Source organism: Trichechus manatus, unplaced genomic scaffold (genome assembly GCF_000243295.1).
Source record: "Trichechus manatus latirostris isolate Lorelei unplaced genomic scaffold, TriManLat1.0 scaffold00100, whole genome shotgun sequence".
NCBI classification, from domain to species: Eukaryota; Metazoa; Chordata; class Mammalia; order Sirenia; family Trichechidae; genus Trichechus; species Trichechus manatus.
Window position 1 is genome coordinate 6,207,124 of NW_004444036.1, and position 19,395 is coordinate 6,226,518.

General features: G+C 39.6%; 1 protein-coding gene across 1 annotated transcript in view; it reads left to right on the forward strand.

Moving 5' to 3' along the window:
- The window catches only part of PHEX (phosphate regulating endopeptidase X-linked), a 231,194-nt gene that overhangs the window by 46,235 nt on the left and 165,564 nt on the right, over window positions 1–19,395 (forward strand). Inside the window, exons 5-7 of the mRNA XM_004382849.3 lie at window positions 338–564; window positions 8,671–8,739; window positions 16,692–16,808. Coding sequence (XP_004382906.1) covers window positions 338–564; window positions 8,671–8,739; window positions 16,692–16,808 — 413 coding nt within the window. The remainder of the gene's footprint in view (window positions 1–337; window positions 565–8,670; window positions 8,740–16,691; window positions 16,809–19,395) is intronic.

Below are 19,395 nucleotides of genomic sequence, written 5' to 3' on the forward strand. Positions count from 1 at the left end.
ATCAGCCTAACATCGCTTCATTGCCTGGGGTTGATTTAGCGAGCCCGTCTATTATTTGTAGGGACTATCCAACAGGTGCCCTAGTCAGCTGTTCTGGCAAGAGCACTAGGTTTAGACAGTCACATTGAAGTGTGAATTGTAGGTAGTTCTGTCTTGTGGTTATGCTCATTCCACTCCATCTCTCCCACCTGCTCCCTAACAGCTATTCCAAGATCCAGGACTGAAATTTTAAGTTGGGGCCTTCTAGGAATTTTCTCTCAAGAAGATGCACTTGCAGTTCTGGTTTGGTAATCCAGTTTGCAATTCTAATTCTCCCCTCATGTCTGCTCCCTTTCAGAAGCAATAGAAAAAGCAGATGCCAAGCCATTGCTGCACATCCTGCGGCATTCACCTTTCCGCTGGCCTGTGCTGGAATCGAATATCGGCCCTGAAGGGGTTTGGTCAGAGAGGAAGTTTAGCCTTCTGCACACGCTTGCAACTTTTCGTGGTCAATACAGCAATTCTGTGTTCATCCGTTTGTATGTGTCTCCTGACGACAAGGCGTCCAATGAACACATCTTGAAGGTATAGTGGAGACTTTTTTCATCCTATTCGTTCAGTCCAAGGTTTGCCTTTTGGGATGCCTTCCTGAGGAAAGAGACTCATGCCGCCTTAGTGAAATTAAAAGGTAAAAATTCTGTTGAGTAGTAGGATCTAGAATATTTTCTCCCCTACCCCTCAGAATGTAAATCATTAGCAGACAAGTTTTGTCAGCCTTCCAGGAAGTAGGTGAGTGAGTTTCAAGTGATCTGTGATCTGGCCCTCAAATATCTACTCTGAGTATGTGCGGGGGCCCCTAAGTTCCAGTGGGAGAGGGCCATGGTCTCCCTTGGTTAGCAAAGACTTTCTGAACTCTGCTGTTGCCCTTGCCTCCTCATTCTCCTGAGAGAGGAGAGAAAACATGCCATGGGTCCTGGTTCCCCTTTCACTGACATCTTCTTGAATATGCTCCTGAATTTTTATTGTCAGGTTCAGTCTGCCTCTCTCTCCTACTTCCTTTCAAAAGATAAGGCAAAACTGACCTTGACAGTAACTTGTCTTGTTTTAAGTGCTTCTTTGCGTTTTCAATTGGGAGAGTAAGCATCTCTTCCATAAGGGAGTGAGCCATGTGGATGGACCGTGAAGTAGATTGCATTGTTACGGTCAGGAGACTGTCAGAAAACTCCCGCTGATGAAAGATCATCAATAAAAGAGCTTTGCAAAAATTCAAATAACATTTCTCAAATGGTGTCATGTTTTGATCCTGCTGTTTTTTTGCTTCCACAGTTACTTGGCTAATGAAAATTTTATTGAACCACTGATTTTTCTGTCCTTTGTCAAGCTAGAAAATATTAATGATATATTGATATTCAAGTCATGGAAGTACAAGACCTTTAGAACATATTACCTGGTATAAGTTAATCTTCCAAAATCTAAACCCCAAAGTTTATCTTTTGATTTAGACCAGGGGTCGGCAAACATTTTCTGTACAGGACCAGATATTTTAGGCTTTGCAGGTCATGTGACCCCTGTGGCAACTACTCAATTCTGCCTATAGACAATATGTACATGAATGGGTGTGGCTGTGTGGTGAGTTGGCCTGCAGGCTGTCATTTGCTGACCCCTGGTTTAGACAGTGGAAGTTTCAATAAAGATCTTCAGTCATTGAAAGAATTCCCATCTACTCAAGAGGAAATTCTCAGTTCCAGAAGCAGTTTCCATGTTGGATGATGAAACGGTAACATGGTACTGAGACATTCTAATGCCATCAGGATAAGACCTGCTATGTAAAGAAACAATGATGAGGATGATCCAATTGACCTTTGTTTTATGTTGATAGATTACTCATTTTTTAAAAACTTAAGCTTTAAGACTCTCATTCTCAATTATAAAATTGTTATATAATATCCTTTCAAACACCTTAAGTGGTGTTCTAAAGTAAGCTGGAGACTGTCTTTCAAGCTTAAGTTTATGTACTCTATTGCATGAGAGAAGATCTTGATTCACACACAAATAAGTCATTGCAAATGGAGCCATTTTATTTTTCACCAATTTCTGGACCTAGTCTGAGAATTGAATTTATTTCTTTAAACATTTTATTATGGAAAATAATAACACACAGAAGTAAAAAGAATAGTACAATAAATTTCCATGTACCCATCAACCCAGCTGCAACAACCATCAACTTTCTGCTGTTCTTGTTTCATCTAAACCCCTCCTTTTTTTGATGAGTGGAGTTAGAGCATTTTTTAAAGCAAATCCATTACACTGGTAAATACTTCAGTATTTATCACAACTGAGAAAAGTAACCATAATTCCATAATTAACATCTAATACCCAGTTAGTTTTAAATTTTCTCCAATTGTCTTAAACATATCCTTATTTTTTAAAAAACATTTGATGTTTGATTCAGCCTGCAAAGAAGAATCATGTGTTGTATTTGGTCGATACGTCTAAGTCTATTTTAATCTATAACAGTTTCCCCTCTTTTTGTTTGTTTTTAAGCCACATTTATTTGTTGAAGAAACTGGATTATTTGTCCTATAGATTGTCCCACATTCTGGACTTGACTGATTTCAGGTTAACCTAATAGCTGATGATGGAAAGTTCCTCTTTATAGGCAAATCATAGCTAAGAAATGCAGGAGAAACGAAGGAATTAGAAAATTTACATTTTTTAATCCCTATTAGCTATAGATAGGAGCTCTGATGGTGCAGTGGTTAAAGCGCTTGACTGCTAACTGAAAGGTTGGTGGTTCGAACCCACCGTTCACTCCACAGTAGAAAGATGTGGCTGTCTGCTTCCGTAAAGATTTACAGCCTTGTAAATCCTATGAGGCAGTTCTAGGAGTTGAAATCAACTCAACGGCAGTGGGTTTGGTTTTTTAGTTTTTTTTTTTATTAGAATAGGTAGACTGGCAACTATCATCAATAGCTGCTAAAACCATTAGATGAATGGTTGATGGGAAGTTCATGATAGAGCGATCAGGCTGACATCATCTGAACCCAACTATCAATGGTTGCATTGTGAAAAGTGGGACAACAAATATTGTGTGCCTCCTGATACCATACAGTAGGAAGTACACACCATCACCAGTGAGGTCTTCTTGCCAGAAAACAAAAACAAACACGAAAACAAAAAAACACCCTTGAATGTAGTCAAGCTTCCAGTTTTAATCCCAGTTGACAGAAAACATGGAGAATAGAGGAACAGGGTAACCAATTTTTAACAGCTTGCCTTGCAAACTTAATATAGTATTCAATTAAACTGATCCTAGAAAAACTAAACTCTCAATACCAGAATACTTGTAAGGAGGCACTCATGTACTCATTATTGCTCTTCTTCGTCAAGGTGGCAGCTTGTTCCAAACCTATGTGCTTGAGCATTGCTTGGCATTTGAGTGCAGCACCCAATTGCTTTAGTTATGTCCCTGCTTGTGCCATTTTACATGAGTAAATATTCACATGCCTGCTTTAACTGCCTTCCCCAAAACAAAATAGAACCACAGTCTTCCTAATCATGACACAGTTACAAGAAGTTCAAGAATGTACCTAGAGTTGGTAGCAGAAGCTTTATTCAGAGAGCTGCATAAAATTTGATGAGCCTGGCAACAAAAGTTAGTATTTTGGTGAGTGTTAATGTTGTGGAGTATGTGTGTTGTTTCTTTTATTAGTTTAAAAGTAGTTAAAGAATGCTTTCTGGTGGTGGCGTCTGGAGACGACACGTAGAAATGGCACCTTGCCAGGGGAAGGAAAAGAAGGAAGAGCAGGTCATCAGCCTGGGCCCTCAGGTGGCTGAAGGAGAGAATATATTTGGTGTCTGCCATGTTTTTACATCCTTCAATGACACTTTTGTGCATGTCACCGATCTCTCTGGCAAGGAAACCATCTGCCGTGTGACTGGTGGGACAAAGGTGAAGCTGACCGAGATGAAGCCTCACCATACGCCGCCATGTTGGCTGCCCAGGATGTGGCCCCCAAGGTGCAAGGAGCTGGGCATCACTGCCCTACACATCAAACTCTGCACCACAGGAGGAAGTTGGACCAAGAGCCCTGGGCCTGGGGCCCAGTCTGCCCTCGGAGCCCTTGCCTATTCAGGAATGAAGATTGGGCAGATTGAGGATGTCACCTTCATCCCCTCTGACAGCACCCACAGGAAGGGGAGTCACCATGGTCACCATCTGTAAACAGGACTCCTTAAATTATTGTTTCTGTTAATAAATTGCCTTCACGTACACTTAAAAAAAAGTTAAAAATATAAAAACAAAATCTAGATGGAATGTTTGGAGCCCCTGGAACACCTTTTGGATTTTGTGGAACATAATTTGAAAACAACTACTGTAGTGGAGTCAGTTTTGGTGTTCAAGAGATTGAGGTTCACAGTTTGGCTTTGTGATTTACTCACAGAAGGTCCTTGTGTAAATTGCCTGACTTCTCTAAGTTTCTGTTTCCCCATGTATAAAGAAGAGTGAATTGAAATTTACTTTTCCCTCTTGCTGTGAGGTTGAAATGAGGTGAATTTTGTGCAAGTGCATGGGACAGAGACTGGTACACAGTAGGCCACGGCAAAAGGTTCCCTTTTCTTAAAGCGTGACTAGGCAACTGGTTAGAACAACCTGGAGAATGTTTCTCTTCAGTTTGTGTACCCAACATACCTCTCCAATCCCAAATTCATGTGTGCAAGAAATATGTATTTTTTTCTTTAGTCAGTCTACTAGGAGCCCTGGTGGTGCAGTGGTTAAGTGCTCACTGCCAAGTGAAAGGTCAGCTGTTTGAACCCACCAGCCACTCTGCAAAAGAAAGGTGTGGCAGTCTGCTTCCATAAAGATTACAGCCTTGGAAACCCTATGGGACAGTTCTACTCTGTCCTACAGGTGGATTTGAACTGCCGACCTTTTGGTTAGCAGCCAAGCTCTTAACTACTGCACCACCAGGGCTCCTCAATGGTTTTAGTTTCTCCAATTCCACAAGACCATGGCGATAAGAAGGACTCCTTCTGGGTAGGCACAGCACTGTAGGCAAACTTTTTGGTGAGCACATGATGCCTTTGGGTAAAGAAAAAGGCACCTCCTTTCTCTGGGCAGATGCATCCCCACGCCAAGGACGTGCAATTTAGCAAAGCTCCCCGCGGCACGATGGCACAGAATTTGCTCTTGGCTTAAATGGGAAAAAGGAAATACAAAAATATGGGAAACAACAGAAGTTAATCTCTGAAAATATTATCTTCCTACATGTGTTTGGGTTTATTTTATATAAAGAGGAACCAGAATTAAGATTTAGGGGACAATAAAAGACTTTAATATATGTGATTCCTAAAAGAGTGTTTGGAAGGCAAGGGTTGTCTCAGAATGTGCTACTATTTACTGAAAACAATGACTTAAAGTCATCATCACTCAGTGGTCTGCATTTGTTTGGCTCCCCAGCAAAATTCATAAGGATGACAAGGAGAGACTCTCGGAGAGGATTTTTTTCTAATTTCTTTGTCTTTCCTTTTTCCTACATCATAATTTGCCAGGTGTTTCTTTTTGTTATTTTATTTCCTAACCAGAGCTTTATTATAATAAGAATATCATTTGTAATTGGAGAAAAAAATTCACATTTTCAGTTTAGTGCATTGGAGTTGATAAAAACATATATTCTTTTCTGCTTGCAATATTCAGATCAGTTATAAATACAAGGATTAAAAGACCCCAAATAACACAGTGTCCTAGTGTCGTTGTCTTGAGAAAGGCTTTTGCCTCAGAGTTTGTATGTTTCTAACAGGATTTAGTTGACTGACTTTATTCAATCCATTGGTCTATTTAAAATGTTCCCTAGGTACCATAAAAATCTGAAGGTTTGAAAAACGTCTAGTAACCTCGCTTGAATTATCCAAACTTTTACAGTGAATGGATTTCACTTCATGAGAGGGAAGCCTTGACTTTCTTGATACTGTCTATATAATTTCCTTTCCTATGAGACTGAAGCTCAAAAGAGTCTCCAAGTGGTCCAAGTTTAATTGGAAGCCAAAGCATCTTAATCATAATCTTATGTTTCATGATCCTGGCTTGCTGACTTTTTGGAAGAAATTTTGGTAGATTGGGAATTGTAGTAGTCTGAAGCCAGGTTGGCTTGTGACTTGGTTGTTTCAAGCCAGTTAGAGAAGAAAGTTGAACAACATAATTCGTGGATTTTTAGCAATACACACAGACAAGACAGATGTTTTGAAAACATCTTTTTCTCCCCCCTCAAACAAGGCAATAGTTTTCCTTGAACTTTTCTTAACGTCACTAACTCTTGACTTAGCCTTTGTAGAATCTGTTGTGTATGAAGGTGATTTTCACAAAAAACTGTGAGTCTATACAGCTTTTCTGTATCAAAAAATACTAAAATATTTGAGACTATAATAAGATGAAGATGAAACGACAGGAGATGGATCAAAACAATTTAAAGTCGTATAAACTAATGATAGAGGCATGTAGGATTCGGTTTTTTATTCAGATGCTATTAATTTTTTGATTTGTTATTTAGATGAGTTTGTGTCTTGTTCATTTGGCTTAACTTTTTAATGTGTGAATCAGAGATTTAAATGAGAAAGTCTGCTGTTGGGATCACTTTTATTCAGTGTTTAGGCAATTGCTGATATTCAAGAAAGAATAAGTCATAGATTTGGAGAAGTTGCTGGAAGTTAAAAAAATATTTTAAAAAATTTACAGTTGAATTCACTTTTTGTGGTATATATGTCGGTTAGTTTTGTCAAATGCATAGAGACAGAAAAGTTCAAGAAGCAGCTTGAACAGGCTTGAACTGTTCAATCACTGCCACAATCAATAGACAAAACAGTTCTCTCACCCTCAAAATTAACCTTGTGCGGCCCCTTTGTAATCAGCCGCTCTCCCCATCCCAGCCCCCGGCAACCACTGATCTGCTCTCTATCCCTAAAGTTTTGCCTTTTTCAGAATGTGATAAAAATTCACCCATGTTGTTGCGTGTATCAGTAGCTCATTCCTTTTTATGGCTGAGTAATATTCCATTGTATACCACGGTTTGTTTATCCATTCATCAGTTGAAGGACATTTGGGTTGTTTCCAGTTTTTGGTGATTATGAATAAAGTTGCCTACAGGTTTTCGTGTTAGTATGAGTTTCATTTCTCTTGGGTAAATGTCTAAGAGTAGGGTTGCTGGGTCATATGTAAGTGTATGTTGAACTTTGTAAGAAACTGCCAAACTGTTTTCCAAAGTGGCTGTACCACATTGCATTCCTACCAGCAACATATGAAATGATGCAATTGCCTGCAATTGGCATTACTTTTTTTTTCTTGTTCTAATAGATGTGTAGATGTGTAGTAATGTCTTATTGTGGGTTGAATTTTCATCTCCCTAATGACCCTATAGGGTTGCTATGAGTCAAAATTGACTCTACAGCAGTGAGTTTGTTTTTTTTTTTCAATGACTATTGATGTTGAGCATGTATTTATTTGCTTACTATCCATCAGCGTATATTCTTTGGTGAAGTGTCTGTTCAGATCTTTTGCTCAGTTTTAAATCGGGTTACTTGTTTTTGATTGTTGAGTTTTGAGAGTTCTTTATATATTTTAAATACAAGTCCTCTTCTTTATATATTCTAAATACAAGTCCTTTCTCATATATGTGATTTTTCAAATATTTTCTCCCAGTCTGTGGCTTGTCTTTTCATTCTCTTAATAGTGTCTCTCCTAGAGTAAAAGTTTTTTAATGATGATGAAGTCCAATTTGTCAGTTTTTTCTTTTATGTATTACAATTTTAGGGTCAGGTCTAAGAACTCTTTGCCTAAACCCAAATCACAAAGATTTCCCTCTATATTTTCTTCTAAAAGTTTTATAGTTTCAGGTTTTACATTTAGGCTTATGATCCAATTTGAGTTAATTTTTGTACAAGGGGTGAGGTATGGGTCGAGGTTCATTTTTTGCATATGGATGTCCAATTTTTCTAGCACCTTCCCTGAGAAGACTATCTTTTTCCCATCGAATTGTTTTTAAGATGCTGACAGTTTTAATTGAATAATTTATAATATACTTCTTTATAGTAATAATTCTACTTATTGTCTCATTATTATTTGTGTTTGTAATCATCTAAAACTCTCCAGAGAGGGTTTTAAAATTTGCAAAGTTTTCTCAAAGCAAAATTATTATTTGATTCCTTTTAATTAATAAAATCAATGCAATACAGTATTTTAGGGGTGGGTAGATAGAAAGTCTGATTAGTCAACTAATCCAGACTGGTGTTTTCCAAAAGACTGTAGTGAGAAAAATACTGAGTCTGGTGACAAAAGACCACTATTCCACTCTGAGCTCAGCCCAACCATGTCACATTGCTTCTCTGGCTTTTGTTTTGTCACCCATCAAATAAGGGGGAAAGCCAGATAATCTGTAAGATCTATGCCAACTCAAATAACTTTGGTGCTATTAAATATAGATAGAACCTCAAAAGGGTTAGAAACTATGAATCAGGAAAGCAGGGGCAGGTCTCTGGCATTTTATGATACCTGAAGTGCCTATTCGTGTGTAGTTCTGAGTGCAGTGAGTTCTTATAATGGTGGCACAAACTCAAAATATGGCTGGGACGTAGGTGATTTCATGACTCTTGTAAGAATTTACAGTGCTAGCAGAATGCTTTCTGTTTTTGTTTTAACAGCTGGACCAAGCAACCCTCTCCCTAGCCGTGAGAGAAGACTACCTTGATAACAGCACAGAAGCCAAGTCTGTAAGTTTTACCCATATCCAACTATGTGCCTTTTCAGGCTGCTGTTGGGTTCATAAGTTGTTCTAAGATCCCTGATTCTTTACCGGAAGTGAGCAGTGTGGCTCTTTGATGACCAAATTCTCAATGCAGCAAGCAAAGGCCTTTTATTCAGGCAGATCAATTTGACTCCCTGTCTTCCGGAAGTCTGGGCATCAAGACTGGATAAGCCCCTGTGCTCAGTGCCCTCATGGTATAGCTGGGGAGCCAGCACATCCAAATGAAGTAACCAAGAAATGAGCTTGCAGTTAGTCCTCAGAAGTGCAGAGAAATCACTATACATTGCAAAAGTAAACACGTGGGGAGGGATACCCAGTAGACCAATGGTTCTCAAATTTTACTGCCTGAGAATCACTTGGGAAGCTTCTGTTAATGTAGATTCTTGGGCCACAGCCCTGGAGAGTTTGATTTAGTAGACTTGAAGTGGAGCTCAGGAATCTGTATTTTTAACAAGTGCCCAGGTTTAAAAAAAAAAACAAACAAAAACATGTTGCCATTGAGTCGATTCTGACTCATAGTGACCCTATCGGACAGAGTAGGACTGCCCCATAGGGCTTCTGAGGACAGCCTGGTGGGTTTGAACTACCAACCTCTTGGTTAGCAGCTGTAGCTCTTAACCACTATGCCACCAGGGTTTCCCCAGGTTAGTGGAGGGTTAATGAGAAGCAGATGAGATCAATCAGGTTAGACTTCTTGGGCTGGCTTGGAAACCTAACGGTTACCTGCAGATGGGATTAGAGCTTGTTCATTCCTGACACTTTCAATTCGTTTTGGAGACTTTATTGAATTTCCAGAGGAACCTCAGACCCAGGGAACTATCTGGTTTCTACCCAGCCTGAGAGTGCACTGAACTTAGACTGAGAAGTGCTGGCCCACAGAAGTCGCTGGTGCCAGTGCTGTTTGTAGAAGGCTTTGGAGGGTAGAAAACTAGCCAAGATCCCAGGCAGCTTTCTGGCTGAAGAATTCATCAAAGAAGATTGACAAGTTTTCCTTCTTGAAAGTGGACAGAATGAACTGTTGCCAATCTGGGGGCACCTCTGTGTCTGCTGGATCACCAGCCTCTCAGCAAATTGAAACCTCCTATTCCTCCTATAGCCAATTAATCAAGTCCTATTCATTCTACTTTCAAAAGATATCTTCCACCTGGTCCCTCCTTTCTGAACTTACTACACTACGTAAGGTCCTTGTTAATTCTTGACTACTGCAAGTAACCTTTTAACTGTTCCTCCTCCTCTTCATTCCATTTCCTCCTTAGCACCACGTGACAAATTCTCAAAGCATGCCATTTCCATGCTGCATTTGCTCTTTTTAAAATTTTTTTATTTATTTTGTTGTTGTGGAGAATATACAAAGCAAAACATACACCAATTCAACAGTTTCTACGTGTACCATTTAGTGACATTATTCCATTCTTTGAGTTTTGCAACCATTCTCACCCTCCTTTTCTGAGTTGTTCCTCCTCCATTAATGTCAAATCACTGCCCCCTAAGGTTCCTATCTAGTCTTTTCAGTTGCTGTTATCAGTTTGATCCCATAGAGATAGTTCTTAAAAGAGCAAAATCCTCAAGGCAGACCTTTTTTACTAGGTAAGGTAAACTATTGTTTGGTTTTAAGGAGACTTCAGGGGATATTTTTGGCTTAAAGTTTAAAGATTATCTCAGGGCAACAGTTTCAGGGGTTCATCCAACCTTCATGGCTCCAGGAAGTCTGGAGTCCATGAGAATTTGAAATTCTGTTTTACATTTTCCCCCTTTTGATCAGGATTCTGCTATAGAATCTTTGATCAAAATGTTCAGTAATGGTAGCCGGGCACCATCCAGTTCTTCTGGTCTCATGGCAAAGGAGGTATTTGTTCATGGAGACGATTAGCCACACATTCCATATCTTCCTCCTATTCCTGACTCTCCTTCTTCCTCTGTTGCTCCAAGTGAATAGAGACCAATTTTTGTGCTTTGGATGGCCGCTTGTAATCTTTTAAGACTCCAGGCACTATGCAATGAACTAGATGGTAGAACAGAAGCACTAAACACGTTATTAGGCCAATGAACTGAGATGTCCCATGAAACCATGACCCTAAATGCCAAACCAAGGAACCAAATCCCTCAGCAGCTAATCTTTTTTGTCATTATTGTAAATATATCTATCACACAACTTTTACCAATTCAATTTTTAAAGGTATACAACTTGTTGACAGCAATTACAATAATTGGCTGTACAACCTTACCCTTAATCGATGAGATGTTTCCATCACTGTTAACGCCCTCCATTCCCCCTTCCTCCTGCCCCTGGTAACCACTAATAAATTTTGTTCTCTATATATTTTCCTTTTCTTGTGTTTTTATATAAGTGAGATCATACAATAATTGTCCTTTTGTGATTGATTTATTTCACCCATCATAATGTCTTCAAGCTTCATCCATATTGTAGTATGTATCAAGACTTCATTTCTCCTACTGGCTGAGCAGTGTTCCATTGTTTATATGTACTACATTTTGTTTATCCATTCATCTGTTGAGGGGCATGTAGGTTGTTTCTACCTTTTGGCTATTGTGAATAGTGCTGTAATGAACATTGGTGTATAAGTCTCTGTTTGAGTCTCTGCTTTCAAGTCTTTTGGGTATATACCTAGGAGTGGAATTGCTGGGTCATGTGGTAGTTCTATTTTTAGTTTTTTGAGGAACCATGACACTATTTTCCACAACAGCTATACCATTTTGCATTCCCACCAGCAATGTGTAAGGGTTCCAATTTCCCCACATCCTTGCCAACATTTGTTATTTTCTGTTTTTTTTTTAATCTTAGCCATCCTAGTGTGAGTGGAGTGGTATCTCATTGTGGTTTTGATTTTCATCTCCCTGATGACTAATGACACTTAGTATCTTTTCATGTGTCTGGTGGCCATTTGAATGCCCTCTTTGGTGAAATGTCTGTTCAAGTCCTTTGCTCATGTTCTGATTGGGTTATGTGTCTTTTTGTTGTTAAGTTGTCAAAGTTTTATATATATTTTGGTTATTAGGTTCTTTTTGGATATATGGTTTCCGAAGATATTTTCCCAGTTAGTAGCTTGTCTTTTCACTTTGAATTTGCTCTTAAGACAGGATCTAAATTCCTTAGAGGGAGTTCAAGGACCTCTTCATGACCTCCCAAACTGCCTTTCCTGTCTCATCTGCTTTTCCTTATCCCCCAAGAAAGCACCTTACTTCACAGGAGACTCCTCACTTTACTATTGTGAACCTATCTCTCTCAAATGCTGTGTCCCTGATTTCTCCAGGCTTGAATTCCTCCTCCAGCTCTTGTGTTTTCAAGCACTTAGCAGCTTTATTAAGGAACTAATTTTGGTCTCTCTAATGTTATGGTTAGTAATTACATTTTTATCTCCCTCACTGGACCACGCACTCTTTGAGAATCAGACTCAAGCATTGTTTAATTTTTCATCTGTATTGTCCCTCCACCCACCACATACACACAGAGTGCCTAGCATGAAACCTTATACATATATTGAGTAGGTGCTCAATAAATGTTTTTTGAATTGAACTGGGAATGGTAAAGCATTGTTTTAACCAAGGCTATTCACAAAGCTTACTTACTGATTTGACAAATATTTATTGAAAGCCTGCTATATACCAAGCCCACCACTCATCTCTCAGTTTGTCATACTGTGGTGGCTTGCGTGTTGCTGTGATGCTGGAAGCTATGCCACCGGTATTTCAAATACCAGCAGGGTCACCATGGTGAACAGATTTTAGGGGAGCTTCTAGTCTAAGACAGATAGGAAGAAGGACCTGGTGATCTACTTCTGAAAAAATTAGCTAGTGAAAATCTTATGGATAGCAGCAGAACATTGTCCGATGTAGTGCCAGAAGATGAGCCCCTCAGGTTGGAAGGCACTCAAAAAACAACTGGGGAAGAGCTGCCTCCTCAAAGTAGAGCTGACCTTAATGATGTAGATGGAGTAAAGCTTTCAGGACCTTCATTTGCTGATGTGGCACGACTCAAAATGAGAAGAAAAAGCTGCAAACATCCAATAATAATTGGAACATGAAATGTATGAAGTATGAATCAAAGAACATTGGAAGTTGTAAAAAATGAAATAGAACACATAAAGATCAATATCCTAGGCTTTAGTGAGCTGAAATGGACTGGTATTGGCCATTTTGAATCAGATAATCATATGGTCTACCATGCTGGGAATGACAAACTGAAGAGGAGTGACATTGCATTCATCCTCAAAAAGAACACTTCAAGATCTATCCTGAAGTACAACACTGTCAGTGATAGGATAATATCCACATGTCTACAAAGAAAATCAATTAATACAACTATTATTCAAATTTATCCACCAATCACTAATGGCAAAGATGAAGAAATTGAAGATTTTTACTAACTTCTGCAGTCTGAAATTGATCAAACATGCAATCGAGATGCATTGATAATTACTGATGATTGGAAACAAAGAAAGATCGACAGTTGGAAAATATAACCTTGGTGAAAGAAATGACGTGGGAGATCACATGACAGAATTTTGCAAGATCAATGACTTATTCATTGCAAATACTTTTTTTTCAACAATATAAACAGTGACTATACACATAGATCTTGCTGAATGGAATACACAGGAATCAAAGTTACTGTATCTCTGGAAAGAGATGATGGGGAAGCTTAATATCATCAGTTAGAACAAGGTCAGGGGCCGACTGTAGAACAGACCATCCATTGTTCATATACAAGTTCAAGTTGAAGCTGAAGAAAATTAAAACAAGTCCATGAGAGAAAAATGCAACCTTGAGTATATCCCACTTGAATTTAAGACCATCTCAAAAATAGATTTCACGCATTGAACACTTAACAACTGAAGACTGGACACGTTGTAGGATGACATCGAGGGCATCATACATTAAGAAAGCAAAAGGTCATTAAAAGACAGAAAGTAAAGAAAAGGTCAAAATGGATGTCAGAAGAGACTCTGAAAGTTACTCTTGAATATAGAGTAGCTAAAGTGAATGGAAGAAATGATGAAGTAAAAGAGCTGAAAAAAAGATTTCAAAGGGTAGCTCTAGAAGACAAAGTAAAGTATTATAATGAAATGTGCAAAGACCTGGAGATAGAAAACCAAAAGGGAAGAATACTCTTGGCATTTCTCAAGCTGAAAGAACCGAGGAAAAAATTCAGCCCTCGAGTTGCAATATTGAAAGATTCTATGGGCAAAATATTGAATGACACAGGAAACATTTAAAGAAGATGGAAGGAATACACAGAGTCACTGTACCAAAAAGAACTGGTTGACATTCAACCATTTCAGGAGGTAGCATATGATCAAGAGCCGATCATACTGAAGGAAGAAGTCCAAGCTGCACTAAAGGCATGGTGAAAACAAGGCTCCAGGAATTGATGGAATACCAATTGAGATGTTTTTACGAACTTATGCAATGCTGGAGGTGCTCACTTATCTATGCCAAGAAATTTGGAAGACAGCTACCTGGCCAACCAACTGGAAGAGATCCATATTTGTGCCCATTCCAAAGAAAGTTGATCCAAGGGAATGTGGAAACTATCGAACAATATCATTAATATCACATGCAAGTAAAATTATGTTGAAGATAATTCAAAAATGATTGCAGCAGTACATCAGCAGGGAACTGCCAGAAATTCAAGCCTAATTCAGAATAGGATGTGGAACAAGGGGTATCACTGCTGATGTCAGATTGATCTTGGCTGAAAGCAGGGAATACCAGAAAGATTTTTACCTGTGTTTTATTGCCTATGCAAAGACATTCAACTGTGTGGATCATAACAAATTATGGATAACATTGGGAAGAATGGGAATTCCAGAACACTTAATTGTGCTCATGAGGAACTGCACATAGACCAAGAGGCAGTTGTTCAAACAGAACAAAGGGATACTGCGTGGTTTAAAATCAGGAAAGGTGTACGTCAGGGTTGTGTCCTTTCACCATACTTATTTAATCTGTAGGCTGAGCAAATAACCTGAGAAGCTGCACTGTATGAAGAAGAACATGGCATCAAGATTGGAAGAAGACTCATTAACAATCTGCGATATGGAGATGATACAACCTTGCTTGCTGCAAGTGAAGAGGACTTGAAGTACTTACTGATGAAGATCAAAGACTACAGCCTTCAGTGTGAGTTACTCCACAACATAAACAAAACAAAAATCCTCACAACTGACCAATAAGCAACATCATGATAAATGGAGAAAAGATTGAAGTTGTCAAGGATTTCATTTTACTTGGGTGTACAATTAACGCCCATGGAAGCAGCAGTCAGGAAATCAAACGATGTATTGAATTGGGCAAATCTGCTTCAAAAGACCTCTTTGACGTGTTAAAAAGCAAAGATGTCACTTTGAGGACTAAGGTGCGCCTGACCCAAGCCATAGTGTTTTCAATTGCCTCAGATGCATGTGAAAGCTGGACAATGAATAAGGAAGACTGAGGAAGAATCGATGACTTTGGACTATGGAGTTGGCGAAGAATATTGAATAGACCATGGACTATGAGAAGAATGAAGAAATTTGTCTTGGAAGAAGTACAGCCTGAATGCCCCTTAGATGCCAGAATAGTAAGACTTCATATTGCTTACTTTTGTCATGTTATCGGAGGGTCCTGTCCCTGGAGAAGGACATCATCCTTGGTAAAGTAGAAGGTCAGCAAAAAAGAGGAAGACCCTCAATGAGACGGATTCACACAGTGGCTACAACAATGGACTCAAACATAGCAATGATTGTGAGGATGGCGCAGGACTGGACAATATTTCATTCTGTTGTGCATGGGGTTGCTATGAGTTGAAATCGACTTGATGGCACCTACCAACAACAACATTACGACGAGCATGATTCCTTGGATGGTGCAAATCATTAAGTGCTTGACTACTAAACGTAAAGGTTGGTGGTTCGAACCCACTCAGAGGGCCTTGGAAGGAATGCCTGGTGATTTGCTTCTGAAAGGCCACAGCCTTGAAAACCCTATGGAGTGCAGTTCTACTATACACACGTGGGGTTGCCATGAGTCAGAATCACCTTGACAGCAACAGTTTTTTTTTGTTTATGTGCCAAGCACTACATAGGTCCTGAAGTCATATACATAGTAAAAATAGCTTACAGAGTCAAGGTGTATGTTAGGAAATATTATTTCTATAGCACGATTGTGAGGTCATTTAATACCTGGTTTATTGTGTTCTCACACATGTATCTGAAATCAAAGGTGACCCCCTAATGAGATCCCTTAAAGTCCTTGCAAAATAATATATGCATAGCCCAACCATTGGTTCATGATCACGCAGGGAGGAAATTTTATATTTGCTATTTGCTAGGTTTCTCTTCATCATTCCTCTCTTCTCTCTCTTACTTTTCCCCTGAGCTCGGGATAACTTTGTGAATACTGTGCAAAACAGAAAAGACACAGGGCTGTAATCCCTGGTCTTTTACTTCTTAGTGTGTAAGTGGGTAGATTGAGCTGGAAGAGAATAAATCATCATTGCCACCAGTCTTCATGGATCATGTCTCCTGCTTTTAGAAAGTGCAGTTCTTTCTCATTATTTTATTAAAACCTCACTTTTCTTGGAAAGAGGACTTCTGACCTTTAATTTTCTATTCTGGGCTTATTTGGAGATATTTCATGTATTCATAATACCACTGGTTGCCAGAAAAGTAGTTCTCTTGATCTTTGATGGTTGGACATCTCTGTCTCTCATGGAAACAGTACCCAAGTAGCCATTACTCTTCTTTCTCCCAAAGTGGTAGGTCGGTGGTTGGCATTGCATAATACCTGTACCATAGTTTGAGTACAGAGTGAAAATGAAGGACATTTATTTCCACCTGCTGCTTCTGTTTTTCTGTGTCTCTAAAACATACTTCCTAATAGGCTTGTTATGGTCACTTGCTTCTTTATCTCTTACAGTATCGGGATGCCCTTTACAAGTTCATGGTGGATACTGCTGTGCTTTTAGGGGCTAATAGCTCCCGAGCAGAACATGACATGAAGTCGGTGCTTAGACTGGAAATTAAAATAGCCGAGGTAAGTCTTAATCTAAAATCTTTCGCTTTTCTTTATTATAAAGGCCGTATATCCTGAATGAAAATGTAATTGCAACAAAACAATAGCATTCTGTGGCATTGCTCTTTGGCTCCAAGGTAGAACTGATAGCATTACCTCTGGGAAGTAATAGGAAGAAGAACCATGGCGGAAAGAAGAGTTCTTCATTCCTTCCACCTCCCTGGTTTAAGCCCATTCAATGCCATATCCTGCTCAGCTGTGGCCAAAGAATAGCGGCAGGAATACCCTCTATGTTTTTCTAGAGAAATTCTTATATAGCTAAAATAGAAGAATAGACATTTGATAAATCCTAATTGATTTGGCTTGAATGGAAGGTTACTTTTAATCCAGTCTATTTTTTATATCATCTTTACTTACGGTCAGTCTGACCTAAGATCTGGCCTCAGGAAGTCTCTCTACCAATATTGGATACAAAATTTGATGTGAAAGTGTATAGGGCATGCTAGTAAGCATTTTTAGCTCCCTTTCTGGTACGACATTGTACTTACCCTTGTTTTTCATTCTTCTCCTGTCCCACTTTTCATGAATGTCATTGTGTCATATATGTTTTCATGTAAATCACCTTAAATTCTTTTAGGTTTGTGGTGGAGACAAGAAGATATAAAAACAAACCCAAGGGAGAGTAATGGGGAATCCTAAATGGTTAGCTTTGTTCATAGACTAACTTTTTCTTCTAGGAGACCCAAAGAGTATAAAATTCCTATGTATTGCCAGGACCAGAGGGAACAAATATAGTGAAATCTGCTTATGGGGATACCCTATAGTGAAAAAAACAAAACAAAACACTTCTATTAAGAAACTTTTGCATATGCATGGGTAGTCTTTTATAATAGAAGTTGGTAAAAATCCTCAAGTAAGAGTCCAAATCTTTATTGCTTTTGTATTTGGCAAGGTGGTGGTGGAAGGTTCTGGTATGGAGAGAGAGTGAAGGATAAAGGTCAGCAGGAATTAGTCCCTCTCTCTCTGCTGCTGTGATATACATGCATATCTCTCTCCAAACTCCCACTTGCAGTGCAAAAATTTCACTCCTGCATGTCACCTTTGAAGCCTGTGTGAGGACTGATGGCTCTCAGGGTCTCCTGTTAGTGCTGTTGCAGATATTTTGGAATTAAAGACTATGTCTCTAAGCCATGTCAAGAGTCTAGAGGCTGTGTGGATTCCCCTCCCAGGCAAATAGGAGACCCAGAGCTCTAATTTGGATGAAAGCTCTGATAGGGTGAGGAAGGCCTTGCCCTGAGCCAGGGACTTGGACCAAAAAGGGAACTAAGAACAGCTGGGCTGAGACAAGACTGAGAATTTTCAAGAGGCTAAATGAAGTGACAAATCCTTGGTGGAGAAGGGGGTGGGCTGGCAGAGAGCTGAAACAGCTCTGAGGCCAAAGGGTTTCAACTAGGGGCTGCAGGGCTGAGAAGAGGGAGGAGGAGTGTGGACATTCTCTGAGGCAATGATTTATATAGGTCCAGGAAGCTGTTTGTAAGGAACACGTGGTCTTTCCTGTGGAGAGTGGAGGGGGGGAAGGTAAGGGCACTGAGGTGTTTGGAAAACAGGGGCAGATGCCCGCCACTCAGCCCTCTGTGATTTCGCCTTGAAAAATCCATAGTGTGTGGATTTTTGGCCCCCTAGTAATGCTCAACTCAATGCCTTACACTCCAGGTCACTAGGGACATTCAAAATAAGTGGGACACATAGTCCTAGAGAAACTTTTGAGGCTGAGCATACAGGGTAGCCAGGACAAGCACAAATAAATCCTTGTAAATACAGCCATGGAACTGTACATTTAACCAATCTCAGCTAGAGAGATAAGTGCCCAAGACTGTGTCTTGTTGATGGAGTGGCCCTTGTGATTGGAGCCAAGTGGAATTTACTCAGAAAGGCTTGATAGAGAAAATGAATGTCAGGTAAGGTGTTGAAACATAGTTCAAACCATAAGGGTAGTGATGGTGGGATGAGGGTGCAAGGGTATGAGAGTCATGTGTGAGATAAAAGGTTGAAAGTAGCAAGCTTAATGCAAGGGACTCAGATGATGGAAGGCCTTAAGACAAAATCATGATGTGATACAGTGGTGGGTATTGGGAGCTGAATGGAAGTGATTAAGATGGCCATTGAGGAAGATGATTATTGCTGCTGTCCTTGTTGTTGTTAGGAGCCCTTGAGTCAGTTCTGACTCGTAGTGACCCTCCGTACAACAGAATGAAACACTGCCCAGTCCTGCGCCATGCTCACAATGGTTGTTATACTTAAGCCCATTGTTGCAGCCGCTGTGTCAATTCATCTTATTGAGGGTCTTCCTCTTTCTCGCTGACCCTCTACTTTACCAAGCATGATGTCCTTCTCCAGGGACTGATCCCTCCTGATAACATGTCCAGAGTATGTGAGACATAGTCTCGCCATTCTTGCTTCTAAGGAGCATTCTGTTTGTACTTCTTCCAAGACAGATTTGTTCGTTCTTTTGGCAGTTCATGGTATATTCAACATTCTTTACCAATGCCACAATTCAAATGAATCAATTCTTCAGTCTTCCTTATTCATAGTCCAGCTTTCACATGCA